This window comes from Rousettus aegyptiacus, unplaced genomic scaffold (genome assembly GCF_014176215.1).
Source record: "Rousettus aegyptiacus isolate mRouAeg1 unplaced genomic scaffold, mRouAeg1.p scaffold_m13_p_10, whole genome shotgun sequence".
Classification (NCBI taxonomy): domain Eukaryota; kingdom Metazoa; phylum Chordata; class Mammalia; order Chiroptera; family Pteropodidae; genus Rousettus; species Rousettus aegyptiacus.
The window spans coordinates 66,463,494-66,478,420 of record NW_023416285.1 but is presented as its reverse complement, the minus strand read 5'-3'; the positions used below and the strand labels follow the sequence as shown (position 1 = coordinate 66,478,420).

Genomic DNA, 14,927 nt, shown 5'->3' with positions numbered 1-14,927 from the left:
TCTATTTAAAATTTCAACTCCCTTATCCCTTTGGCATTTCTCATGCCCCTACCCTGCTTTTAACGCTTCTCCACAGTACTTACCGTCATCTGTACACGACATATTTTACACACTAGTTTACTGTGTTTTCCTCAGCAGGAGTACACTCTTAGGAGAGGGAGTCTCCTACCTTGGTCATTTTATGCCCTGTGCACAGAAGAAGCCCTCACACACAGAAAGCACTCAATACATATAATGTATGAATACGTTGTATCAAACCAGGCAAAGGGGGGAGGGAGGTGATTAGAGAGGCAAGAATGTGTCTGACAGAAGTAGCTCTATGTGCAAAGACAGGTGGTATGGTTTGGACTGTGTCTTCACTCTCCCCTAGTATTATGGCTTGACCAAAGTATTCTCTGACGGCAAATTAAAAATGAAGAACATAAACATCTTTGGAAAATCCCCAAATGTTTAGAAAGTATGCTTCTAAGTAACCTATGGATTTCATAAGGGGCATCAGAAAGTATTTTGAGATTTATGAAAATGAAAACATAAGATATCAAAATTTGTGAGCTGCTACTGCAGAACTACTTAAGAGGGAAATACATAAATGCTTATATTTAAAAAAAGGAAAGGTCTTCATGACCTCAACTTCCACCTTAAAAAAACTAGGTATAAATAGCAAACTAAAACCTTTCATAGAAGATAGGAAATAATAAAAATCCAAGAAGAAATCAATAAAATAGAAACTGAAAAATAGCATTGATAAAGTCAAAAGCCAGTTCTTTGGGAACATTAATAACCTCTAGCCAAGCAGATGAGGAAAAAAGAAGACAAGTCACAAATTGCCAATATTTGGAATGAAAGAAGTCACTACAGATAGCAAAGGTATTTAAAGAAAATAAGGGAATATGATAACCAACCTTACACCAATAAATCTGATAATCTGGTTAAAATAAACAAAGTCCTTAAAAGATATAAAAGTTCATTCATTCAAAACAAACAAACAAACAAACAATCTGAGTAATCCTATGTCACTTGAAGGAAATTATCTGGAAGGAAATTTTCCACAAGAAAAATTCCCGGCCAGAGGATTCCTGGAATTTTCTAGAGATATTTCTAGAATATATATGAGAAAATCTAGAATATTCTCTCCAACTCCAAAGAAAGACATAGAGCCAATTTTGCACAAACTCTTCTGACACTAACTTGATATTTGAACCAAAAAAGGCATTAAAAGAAAACCACAGAACAACAGCCTTCATGAACACAGATGCAAAAAATCTAAATCTAACAATATAAAAAAATCATCGTAATCAAATGGTGTTAAACCCCAGGAATATAAGGTTGATTCAACAATTGAAAAATCAATTAATGTAATTCACTGTATTAACAAATAGAAAAGAAAAACCATATGATTATTTCAACAGAGGGGGAGGGAAGCATTTAATAAAATCCAACACTCATTTCTGAAAAAACTCCTCATAAACTAGAAATGGAAATAAATTTCCTCGGTATGATAAAAGACATCTATGAAAAAGCATATGTAACATAATACCTATTGATAATACTGACAACTTTAACCCTAAGATGTGAAAGGAAGCAAGGAAGTCTGCTCTCATTATTTCTATTTATCATTATACTGAAATGTCCTAGCCAGTAAAATAAGGCAAAAATAACACATACTGAAAAGTATTTTGAACACTTGAAAAATGAAACTTTAAAACAATGGTATTTATAATAGCCTAAAAATATGAAAAGCCTAGAGATAAATTTAACAAATTATGTTCAAGATCTGTATGCTGAAAACTACAAAACATTGTTGACAGGAAATAAAGACCTAAGTAGAAGAAAAAAGATACTATGCTCATGACTGCAGGAATCAATACTAAGATCTGTTCTCCCATTTAATGAAATCTTAATTCAAATCTCAGAAGTTTTTTTAATTGATTAGGTGATTCTAAAATTTATACTAAAACGCAATAAACATAGAATAGCCAAAATAATTTTGAGAAAGCATAAAGTTGTAAGATGTACACTGCCTGCCTTTCTAAACTTACTGTAGGAATTAAGATAGTATGCTACTGTTAAGTACATATATAGAGATCACTGAAACAGAATGGAGTCAGAAATAGATGGAGTTGATTGATTTTTTTGGACAAAGGGACTAAAGTACTTGAAAAGAGTTGTCAACAAATAACCAAATGGTGCTGAACAACTGGGTATCACATGCAAAAATGAAACAAAATTTCAATCTACAGCTCATACTATATACAAAATTAACTCAAAATGAATCACTGACCTAAAAGTAAACTTTAAAACCAAAATCTAGGAGAAAACCTTTGTGATTTTGGGTTAGTTAGACTTCTTAGATATGACACCAAAAGCATAATTTATAAAAGAACAAACTGTTAAATCAGACTTCATCAAAATTAAGAACATCTCCTTTTTCAAAGACATAGTTAAGAGAATGAAAAGACAAATCATGGACTAGGAGAAAATATTCACAAAGCATATCTCTGATAAAACACTTGTATCCAGAATATATTTAAAACTAGAAAACTATATGTTTCAAACACAATCAGAAAACAAATAATCCAATACAAAAACGGGAAAAAAGACTTCAACACACATTTTGCCAAAGAAAATATATGGGCAACAAATAAGGACTTGCAAAATTGCTCAAAAGCCATTAGTCATTAGAGAAATGCAAATTAAAAACCAGAATGCAAATTAAAAACCACAACACACCTATTACAATGGTGAAAATTAAAAAGAATGGCCAAAGCAAGTGTTGGTGAAGATATGGAGGCAACTAGAACTCTCACATACTGCTCATGGGAATGCAAAATGGTATAACCACTTTGGAACATAGTTTGGCAATTTCTTTGAGTTACACATATAACTATCGTTTGGTCCAGCAATTCCACTCCTAGGTAAATGCCCAAGGAAATAAAAGTATATGTACATACACAGACTTCTATATGATTAGCAAACTTGGCATAGCTATATAATAAAATACTACTCAACAATGAAAAGGGAATATACTGATATATTCTACAACACAGTTGGAATATAAAATAATTATGCAGAGTAAAAGAATTCAGAAAAGAAAGAGCTCATACTCTCAGATTCCATTAATATAAAATTCTAGGAAACCCAAAACTCTATAATGTAGAGAAACTGAAAGATCAATGGTTTCCTGAGAACCAGGTGGGTTGAGTGAGGGGGGGGGGGGTTAAAAAGGAACATGAGGAAACTGAGAGTGTGATAAATATGTACTTTATTTTGATTGCGGTGATGGTTTCACAGGCATATAAATGTGTCAAATTGTATATTTTAAATATGTGTAGTTTATTGTATGTCAACTTTACTTCCATAAATCTTTCAAGAATGTGTGTGTATATATAATTTATGCAGCAATGTGCACTATGCTGAAAGTGAGTAGCATATCACATACCACACAGAAAAACTGAATTTGTATGTGTGGGGAGGGGGGGAGACCAGGAAACAAAAACTGTTATAAATTTCATTACTATATATATTTCATTAGTAGTAACTGCAATATTAGCTTTGAATAACGCACTATATTACACCAAAAAAGCTTATATAAATCTGCTTCCCTAAAAGTTATTGTAATCATATTTTTTAAATAATTGAGAGTACAATTTTGACAGGTATGATGTCACAAAAATGACAGAATAGAAGATTTAAAGTTGAGGAAGTGCCTTACTGTTAAAGTGTACAGCTGAAACTTTTTGGTTTTCTTTAACCAATGCCACCATAAATATAAATAAATAAATAAATAAATAAATAAATAAATAAATAAATAAATAAATAAATATTTAGAAAATGAAATAAAATTGAGATATTCATATAAATTCCAGGATGTAGGTCACAGCACTTCTAAATTCTTCAGAGGCTACTAAAACAGCCGTCATTTTGTAAGGTAAGAAGCCATGAGTAAATACAATATGTTATATTGAGCATTTTGAGGCAACCATTACTGCTAGGTTGCAGATACTCTACCCTCCTAACAGTCTCTGAATCTTACAGGCGTGTTCTCTTAATTAAAAGACCGATCAATGCTCTTCTGCTATTTGTCTAACAACCATTTTTCACATACCTACGTTATATTCAAATTTCCACTTCACTGCCTATGAGATTATCATAAAGTAAGACTATTTCATGTGGCAACATCTTGAGTGAAGAGGTACTTTTAAAATATAATATAAAAATAAAAGTATACTTACAGCAGCTACAGGAATAAGAATCTCCACAAACAAACCAGCAAGTGCATGTTTTATATCTTTATCTTTTACTTCTAAGAAATATTGAGCACACTCCTTGAAGGAGGAAAAAGGTACATCAGATTAACAAAAGAGAAAGATTCAAGAATTTTTAGTATCACAATAATTTTATAAACACTCTGGAATTTTACTAAAAATCTAAGGTCAAAACATGTTCAAATTAAAAGAGAAAGTTAACTCAAACTTGCGACAATTTAACACTTGGAATAAGGAATTAATAATGATGTCAGTAATATATATGTATTTTGTTTCTTTTTAAAAGTCACGATGAGCAAGGAAAGCCACTGTCCGGCTAAATCTACTGCAATTGAGAAGATGTATCACCTGCATAAACTGAAATGATGCTTCAAAATCTTCTACAGGATACATTTTCACTCTGAAAAATTTCATTCCCATTATTAAGCTGATGACACTTTGTACCACATGTGGACTTTGTTCCTTTTGTCGCAATTCTTTTAATTCCGTCATAAACTTCTTCCTCACAGCCTGAAACCTTTAATGCACACAGATACATAATTTCATATGAATTAAAAATACTAATTTCCTACCTGTTATTTAAGGTTGAAATCAAAAAGTGTTTTACCTAAACATCTTCTCCTTTCTCTGCCTTCATCAAAATTACCAGAAAAGTATACACAGAGGAAGACAAAATTATGTTATTCTAAATTTCTTGTTCATTTATTTTAAAATCAAACATTCCTTAAAGAGAATAAGATTTCTTTATTCCTATATCATCATCGAAACAGCACCATTAACATTTAATAATTCATAATTACAATAAAAATAAGATCAAATAATCTACTCATGCAACATCCCCATGTAAATCAGAGAGTCTTCAATTTTTAAGGCTCCTTCTTAGAAAGTCTGCAATCTGAGTTATATGAAGGATAGATTGAAGACTACAATTTGTTCAATTTGTTCAAAGAGGTAAACCAGTCAATTGCAGACTAATAATTATCACTTAAAATTAATATCTCACTACACTGAAGAAAAACTAAAGAAGTTTGAGAGGACACAGGTCTCAAAGTCTGAATAAGCTAAAGAATCAAACTACTTTCAAAATGTGAGCACCACTCTGGATTCAAATGACCACACTGTTAAGTCTACTAAACTTCTTTGATTATATTGGAAAAAATATATCTAATACTTTATTAATCAATAATATATCACTTCCCCCTCTATATATTATATAACAATTAAAGAGATTACTGTTATTGTTGCTTGAGGAAATCAGCTCCTGAAAGTTAAAATGATACATGAAGCATACTTTCTAATGGTCATTGATTATAGCCGGGGGGGGGGGGGGTGAGAAAATTACATATTAATAAAATATGGATACATGATAGGATGAATAACTCATCTATTTCCATCTGAGTGTTAGAGATTACAATACCATTTTCCATGAAAATATTCTTTTGTGTTTTATAAAAATATATATAAAGTAGATAAAAATCTTACCATTGCAATAATTTAGAATCCAAGGGTTTTTCTTTCACTAATTTCTCATGGTAATTATTAGTTACTGCAGTCAAAGGAAATGCAGAGACAACATTCTTACACACCTCCCAGCCTTTCTCCTCTCCCCTTATGCATCCTATCACCTGCTCCCTCAAATGTCAGTGTTATTGGCCTACCCTAAAGTGGCTCCATGCACGTTTTCTTCCATGCTCATTATATGTATGGGTAGAAAACACCTCAATGGTTCTCTAAGTGACTAGTGAGGGTGAACCTTGTTTCATAAATTTACATACATGGCCATTTGGATTTATAATCCTTACCATCCTGGAATTAATTTAGCAGTGACGCAGTGTTCTCCTGGATTCAACTTGCTAATATATTATTTCGAACTTCTAATCTGTATTCTTGATAGAAATTCATTTTTGATAAATAAAAATAAAGAATCATAAACTATTACGCCAAAAATAAATAATCATTGCTTGTTTCTGTGGTTTGTGCCTATGCACCTAAAATAGGGATTCATTACTGATTAAAAATAAATGAATTATTAAGATATTATTTATGTGCAAATCACATAAAATACTCAAATTGTTCTAAGCTCTATAGAACCGATTATATAAGGGTCTCTCATATATTACAAAGAATAAAAAAATGTACTAAATAAAATATACTACTTAATATTAAAATCTAAACTACTAAACATTAACAATGCTTGCCCTCTTAGAATTTAGAATGGTTTTTGTATGATGAGTTTAAGGCCAAAGACTCTTCAAATGGCATGCAGGAAAATCTGAATTGATATTTTATACTTTATTTTCCAGTAGCAACAAAGGAAAGTCAAAATCTTCCAGTCTTTTGAGCAAACACAGGATACTAAAGACCAACATCTTGTTAGTGTTTACTATAACCACAGTACAACACAACTCAATGAATGTAACTCCTAATGAATAACCTGTTCATGGAGTAACCGAGTATGTATGTTTCCTTTTCAGTAGTACCTCATCTACTTATTCAAAACTATTTATAGTATTAAAACCAATAGGATAATTAGAAGGAAGAGACTGCACTGCTATCTCAGAAATAAAAGCACTCAACTGGAAAATGTTGAAAGTAATCATTAGTTCCCTAAAGAGTTCCAAAAGGAAAATTTTTAAAAAACACTTCTGATGGAATTAAAAATAGGAAATAAGGTAATGTCCTGAGGAATCAGCAATTTTTGACTACCTTGATTCAGAAATTTATGGAAAACCCAAATAAATAAAAACAAGCTGTGAAATTAAGGTATAGATGTTACTTTAAAATTCTCTAAGGAGTATAACAGTTTAGTAATAAAAGGTGGAACAGATTTCACAAGAACTCTATGAAAAATATCATAGATTAAAAACTGTCAGTGTCTATAATATTAGTAATGAAGCATTCTAAAATGAAAAGCAAATAAAAATCAGTGGAACTTACTTCGATTGGGTAAGAACCCCTATCACCTCTGCATATAAATCTGCAATAATGTGCACATTCCCAGTGTTGGTTCCTGAATATCTAAAATAAGAAAACAAATGTAGTATTCATTAAAATTTCCAACAAAATCTCTTTCTTAATAACTGAAAATTCCTTAGAGTATAATTTTCTCTGAACATTCATTTATAGAATGAGTTTAAAAAACATAAATTTTCTCAATAGATTTGAATTTGTCATGAAATTTAACAAATCCAATCAACAGTTTTAAAAATTATTTTTACAAATCGTTCATATAAGTATTTTGCGTGGATTTAAAAAAAAAAGGAAGATAACTGCTTTGAACACTAAAAACGAATGATCAATGAGAGTTCAAAGTGTATTTAAACACTCTAAACCTGAACTATACAAAAAAGCAACAATCCCAAATTTGTAGTTTACTTACCCTTCCTTATGTTTAAAGTGCTTGAAAGCTAAGTTTAGAACTTCATGAACTAAAGGATCGGGCACAGGATGAACAGGAATCTAGAATTTTTAAAAAGTCAAATGAGTTAGAGCTAAATAGGTTAGAAGTCACATGAGTAGTCTCATCATTTCAACTAATTAAATTAACAATTTTAATTAGCATGGTATGATTCATTAATCAGTCTTCCCATTGTCCAAAATGTCTTTTTTTTAAATGTTAGTATTTTTTCTCTAAGAATTTAGTTGAACACCTAATTTAACAAGCTCTAAATTTAAGATAATTAGCTTTGTAATCACAAATCATTGAAATATGGACTATGTAGTGGAAAAAGTAATTCTAACTGTTGTTACTAAAACTGTTACCATCAGAGAGTTAAAAACACATTCAGGTGTGCTCTGCGGCACCTAGAGAAAAGCAGCCTTTGACGGAGCCAGCCCTTTATTTCATAGTCCGATTTTCTATCATAGCAGGATCCACAAAAGACAATTTTTCCAACATATTTATGGCTTTATTAGTATTAGAAATTTGTCATTTGAATATCTCTGTTCTTTTCAGTTCTTTAAAAATTACAAATAAAAATATATAAACCAGAAATTAAAATTCCTGCCCCTTCCCCCAAATAGAATCACAACTGAAAACTTGGTATAGATCCTTCCAGACTTCCTCCTACACACATACACACTCACCCACTCACTCACTCACTCGCACACACAATCCTTATTTTTACTTAACAGAATGATGCCTCCTATTTCCATGTCAGTACTTAGTTCCTCATATTTTTTAACAGCCACACAATACTCACCATACATGATTTATTTAATGTGCTCCTATTAATAAACATATAAATCCGGATTTTCAATATTCAATATACATCTTTATACAATAAACATCTTGTATAATTTCATGGGAAAGAATACAACAAGAAGAACTGATGGATCAAAGATTATCCAAGTCATCACTGATATAGATTTTAGTTCTATGTATGTATGTCCGTTTTTGAACTGTCAGTTTGTATAGGTCTGCACTAAAATCATGCTGTCCTAATTATTAGAGCTTATTAATAAGTTCTGATGTCTGGTACTGCCAAGTCCCCTTTATTTTTCTTCAAAGATATTTTGGCTATTCTGTTGTTCCGCTTTCAATTTAGGGTCATCTTTTCAAGTTCCACAATAAATGTTAAGATTATTATTGTAGTTGCAATGAATCTATACATCAATTTGGGGATAATTATAGTCTTATACATTTACGTGGAATATCTTTCCACCTCTTTAAAGGCTTTCAGCAAAGTTTTATAGTTTTCTACTTTTGTCCTTTGTTAGACTTATTCCTAAAACAAATATATGAAGAGATGCTTGATTTCAATAGTAATAAGGAGAATGAAAATGCACAAGGTATCATTTTACACCTATTTGATGGGGATATATAAAGTCTGACAATACCAAATAGTAGAGATAATGTAAATGACTGAGGTTTCATATACATTGCTGGAAGTTTAAATCAATTTTTTATATAGGGTGCAATCAAGTGAAGAGGATCAAAGTACGTCACTGCAAAATATGGCACTTTGGCAAAAGGATTATTTTGAGCTGAAGGCAACTGAGAAACAGCAGATGCAAGGAAAGCGCTCTATTCTTCCCCCTTTCTAGATAAAAGCAGCCTTTCCCATACTGAGCAGAGAATAACCATGATCACTGGAAACAGAAAGCTGGCATGGAGGTGGGTCTCCACAAACATATCTCACAAAATAGCCCTTATCTTCCATTAGTTTCCCCCAGATATTTACCTCCTCACAATTTACCTTCCTTAGAATTAGAAGCCCAAACCATTTTCCTTTGTCATGTCACTTCTCTACAATGTATTATTGCTCTTCGTAAAAGTAACTTCTTTGGTCTAATCCTTCTTTGGGTCTTTACTTTTTTCTCTATGAAGGCCTCCATATATTATTCAAACATATATCAAAACATTTTTTAAAGTTAATGGAATAATTAACACAAAAATCAGTATACTGGTAAGAGAAGAGCCAGGAAGTGATGTAGGAGAGAGTCACATAATTAGGCTTAAGTTGTAGGTAATAGTCTAGTTCTCCGAGTTTCAGATGGCAGACTCACAGGTAACCACTACACGGTGAACAAGCAGCCATGCAGAGATCAATGACAATAGTGTGTCTTGAACCAGGATCACAATTTATTGATTTCTGTGGGCCTGTGTTCCAATTAAAACAAAACAAAAAAATTCTACATTTGCTTAAAATTATTAACAATATAGAGTCTAGAACACCTCATCGATAGGATGAAATTTTAATAGAATATTTAATATAACTAAGAAAGCTACAAACTGGACTGGGGAAACAAATAGTAGAAAATTATAATTATTCTGAGATGGTCAGAATGCTTCTTGAGGGTTTGATAAAGGAGAGATATTTAAAATGAAGATAATTTATTTCATACAAAGATAAGTCAGAAGTCTATTAATGGGGACTAAATTTAGTCCTGGATAATTATCAGAAACTAGTTCAAAACTAATAAATATGAGAGAAACATTAGATAAGAATAATCACATTTAAATTGTAATGAAGGACAAGAAATCCAATTAGTAACTATTCACTTACATTAATTCTTCTCAATGAGGTGACTAAATTCGCACAACACTGAGAACACGGTCATCACTTCTAAAACACTGTTCCAAGCAGAGGGACGTGGCAGCTGACACAGCTTTAAAAGGCTCATGATTGCATGGATTGGTCCAGTTTTCTCAATACCATTTATTGAATAGTCTTTACGCCAAAAATGAAACCAGGCCACCTTCTAACACCATATACGAGAATAATCTCAAAATGAATTAAAGACTTAAATGTAAGACCCAAAACAATAAACCTCCTACTAGAAATAAACATAGGCAGTAAACTCTCTGACATGCTCCTAGTAATATTATTCGTGCTATATCTCCTCAGGGGAGGGAAATAAAAGAAAAACTAAAGAAATGCGACTGCACCAAAATAAAAAGCTTTACACAGTAAAGGAAACCAGCAACAAAACAAGGACAATCTACTGAAAGGGAGAACGTATTTGCCTATGACGAAACTGGCAATGAGTTAATATCCAAAATTTATAAAGAACTCACACAGCTCAACAACAACAAAAAAAAATCCGCTTAAAAAATGGGCAGAGGATCTGAATAGGTATTTCTCCAAAGAGGACATACTGATGGCCAATAAGACATATGAAAAGATGCTCAAGGTCACTAATCATCAGAGAAGTACAAATTAAAACCACAATGAATATCACCTCACACCTGTCAGAATGACTATCATCAATAAATCAAAAAACAAGTAAGTGTTGGTGAGGATGTGGAGAGAAGAGAATCTTTGTGCACTCCTGGTAGGATTGCAAATTGGTAGAGCCACTATGGAAAACAGTTTGGAGGTTCCTCAAAAAAGAAAAAATAGAACTACCTTATGATCCAGCAATTCTACTTCTGAGTATTTATCAAAAAAAATCCAAAAACACTGATTAGAAAAGATATGTACACCCCTATGTTCACTGCAGTGCTATTTACAACAGCCAAGATAGAGAAGCAACCTCAGTGTCCATCAACAGACAACTGGATAAAGTAGTTTAGTACGTATATACAATGGAGTATTACTGAGCCATAAAAAAAATGAAATCCTACCATTTGTGACAATATGGATGGTCCTAGAGGGTATTATGCTAAGTGAAATCAGAAAAAGATAAAGAACATATGATCTCACTTATAAGTGGAATCTAAAGAACAAAACAAAACAGAAACATGCAGAGAACAGATGACTACCAAAGAGAAGAGGGACTGGAGGAGCCGGGTGGAAAAAGGTGAAGGAACTAAGAAGTACAAATTAGTAGTTTCGAAATAGTCACATGAAGTACAGCATAGAGAACATAGTCAATAATATTGTAATATATAATAGGGTACTAGACTAACTGAAGGGATCTCTTCATAAATTATATAAATATCTAACCACTATGCTGTACACCTGAAATTAATATAAAATAATACTAAATGCCAACTCTAACTGAAAAATAAAATAAAAATAAAAATAAAATGTTCATGGTGAACTCTTACTCCAAGATTGATGGCTATATTATAGCCTCACTTTGGATAAGTGGCTCAGTATTCATAGTTACCAGAGGAGGATGAGAAAGAGCATTTGGCTCACATTTCCTAGAATTAAGACTGTCCTAAAGGCCTGTACCTGGAATCCAATTTGAAGAAAATGCACTATGAGGGAGACTCTTATACTGCCCTATCACAAAATCAAGTAGGGGTTAAGTGAGGAAGCAGCCATAATCCAAACTCTACTTTTCTAGGTCTCAGAGAACCTTTTAAAGGTAACCTGATAATATAGGAAAGAAATGAACTTTGTTCACCACTTCGTGGAAGTTGAGATTTAAAAATCAATGTTTAATAAATTTAATAACAGGGTAGAAACTAAATTTATTCTACATAGTAAAGTTCAAGAACTCAGAGACTCTAAAAGAAGTCTTAACCTTTGTCCCATATTAGTAAGATGAAATTTTGAACCCAGGATTTATCTAGCAAATAGGGGTATTACACCAGGATTTTATGATTGACTGCACAATTACAAGTAGCTTTTCAACCTTTTATAGGCAAACACATCCAATCATTATAAAAGTATAACAATTACATCTTATCGATATAGGAATGTATAGAAAGACCCGGGTTTTGGGTTATTCTAATCAAACCAAGGCTTTCCTTCTTACTAATTATGTATCCTTGAGGAAGTTTCTACTTCCTCACCTGTTAATTGCAGGTAATGATTAGAACCCTATTATTACTAGCCCTGAGAGAATGCAAAATTGGATGTATTTAAGTCTAATCCTTGTCCTCTCACCTTTTCCACCCTTCTCTGAAAGGGAACAGACCAAAATTCTTACCTCCTAGAAATGTAGGGCAGATAAAGGAACTAGAATATAGGATGGAGATATTGAGGACAAGGCCTGGTAGAGGGGAAAAAAGGCAGGAAACCAGAGCCCATTAGGGCAGCAGGGAGGCAGATGTGCTCCCCTAGCCTGATTATCCCTGGATTGGGCCAACAAAAAGAGCAGCCCCAGGTAACAAAGAAGTTACTGGAATCACTGGAGTTGATTCCTCCCAGTCAGCACTGATTATCCTATTGAGAGTTAAAACAGAGCAGACATCTACCACCAGGGGATGCCAAACTTTAGCCAGGAACAGGTTGTGTTTGCATCAAATTGCCTGACTCCCAGAACTTACTCCAGAACTCACAGCACACGCAGGCTGGCTCTAGACATTTCTGTGACTTTGCAAGAATGCAACACTGCATTTTACATGTTTTAACTTTTTGTACCCCACTTACTGTGCTAGGCTGTGGTTTTACCATATTGATTTCCTCACAGGGATGTGTGGTGTGCTCTAGGCCAGAGATAATGAAACATAAGGTGACTTAAAGCTATAATTTCTTCTAGTCTGTATTTGCTCCAGTTATGCCCAAAGAACTAACAATGACAGAAAGACAGGGAACACACTGCCTAGTGTGTCGGAAGCAGCAGCGTTCCCTGCTTCTGTGCCCAGGTGGTGTTCAACCGGGTGGCCAGGGGCATGCTGCACCAGGACCACATCACCTTCGCCATGCTGCTGGCGAGAATCAAACTGAAGGGCACGATCGGGTAAGGCCGGGCGCCCTTTATGATGTGTGCTCTTTATGATTTCCACACTATTACCACCATCACTTTTATTTGCCTGTGTGCCAGGTATCAATTAGTTAGTCATTTTATATACATTATATACAACACTTACAACAGCCTTACAGATATTTGTCCCCTATTTTACAGGTGAGGGAACTGAAGTTCAAAAGTTTGTGCATACTTCTCTAGAATATACTGTGTGCCCAGTTTCTGATATATGAAAATGCACTTGATAAAAGAAAATGAGAAAGAAAAACTTTCCATTTTTTTTCACATTAGAAACAGAAATGAAAGAAGAAATGCATCTTACCGTTAATTGGGGGGGGGGGGCTAAAAATCTTTATTTAAAGAATGAATATTATCAGAATGCACATGCTTGAAACTCTTTTTCTTCCCTTATTTTCAACTGAATTTAAAAAGGGGGGAATCCTATTTCAATTTATAGAGAAAAAGTTCTATTTTTATGGAATAATATTCCCATTCTTCAGTATCATGAATTTTTCAGATCTCATTTTGTATGCTTTTAGAAGCAGCTCTAATTCTACTTGAACATTTAAGAAGCATATATCCTTAAAAATACCCAAGTTTTAATCCAAGATTATTCCTATGTCTACCTCCCAAAATTTAAAGCTTTTATCACATTATGAAAGTGAAAAACAACAAAACTAGGGTAAGAAATGGATACTGGGGAATCAACAAGGCTCATTCATTATCTAAAAGATCAGCTCTCAACAAAAATAAAATTCATGTCTTAGCAAAATTACGAATAATCACAACACCTTCAGAGCTGCCTATCAACATTTAACATGTTAATTTTAAATCTGAAAATACTAAAGATCTACTCCACCTTCTGATCTGTCACAAATGCACTGATAAAACTAAGCAAAGAGCTTAAAATGGCTCACAAACCTGGTTGCCCAATCTTCTTATTTGTTCCAATGAATATGTCTGACTAAAATTCAATATAAAAGAAAATTGCTTTAAACTTTCTAAATGCTACATTGCTGGTACATGCTTTTATTATATATTTTAAAGACTTTGGTACTAAAGCACTAAAATTTGTAGTCTGCCATGACCCCAAAATTATTCTTTTGATTTTCTGGAAAAAGTAAAATGAGTCCCCTATCATCTTGAATTAATTTTGTTCCTACAGTGAACCAATCCCACTAATTTTATCACATTTATATTAACTCAATTCTTTGCCTAACTTGTTATGATTAAAATTTTAATTTTATAAGACACTGGTCATTTCACCTGATTTCGTATCTCTATTTTACCAATAGTTTTACTTTTATTATTAAAGGGAGAAAACTTGGAGTAAAAAAATTAACTAGTTTTATAATCTTAAAGTACTAAGAATATATCTTCATCTCTAAAATGAAAATAGTCTATGGCCATGCTACCCTGAACAAGTCTAATCCCGTCTGATCTCAGAAGCTGAGCAGGGTTAGGCCAGGTTAGTACTTGGAAGACCAGGTGCTGTAGATATAAAAAATTAAAAAATAAGGGACTGTAAGATGACAAGGTCCTTGCAATCTGTGAGGTCAACCAAGGATTGCCTCG

General features: G+C 32.9%; 1 protein-coding gene across 14 annotated transcripts in view; it reads right to left on the bottom strand.

Annotated features, from left to right (window-relative positions):
- Positions 1 to 14,927, bottom strand: part of FRYL (FRY like transcription coactivator) — a 228,821-nt gene that overhangs the window by 99,954 nt on the left and 113,940 nt on the right. For all 14 annotated transcript variants that reach the window (XM_016128140.2, XM_016128138.2, XM_016128139.2 and 11 more), the window contains 4 exons: positions 7,645 to 7,724; positions 7,203 to 7,283; positions 4,614 to 4,782; positions 4,233 to 4,325 (listed from right to left, as the gene is read on the bottom strand). In XM_016128140.2, the coding sequence (XP_015983626.2) occupies positions 4,233 to 4,325; positions 4,614 to 4,782; positions 7,203 to 7,283; positions 7,645 to 7,724 (423 nt within the window). The remainder of the gene's footprint in view (positions 1 to 4,232; positions 4,326 to 4,613; positions 4,783 to 7,202; positions 7,284 to 7,644; positions 7,725 to 14,927) is intronic.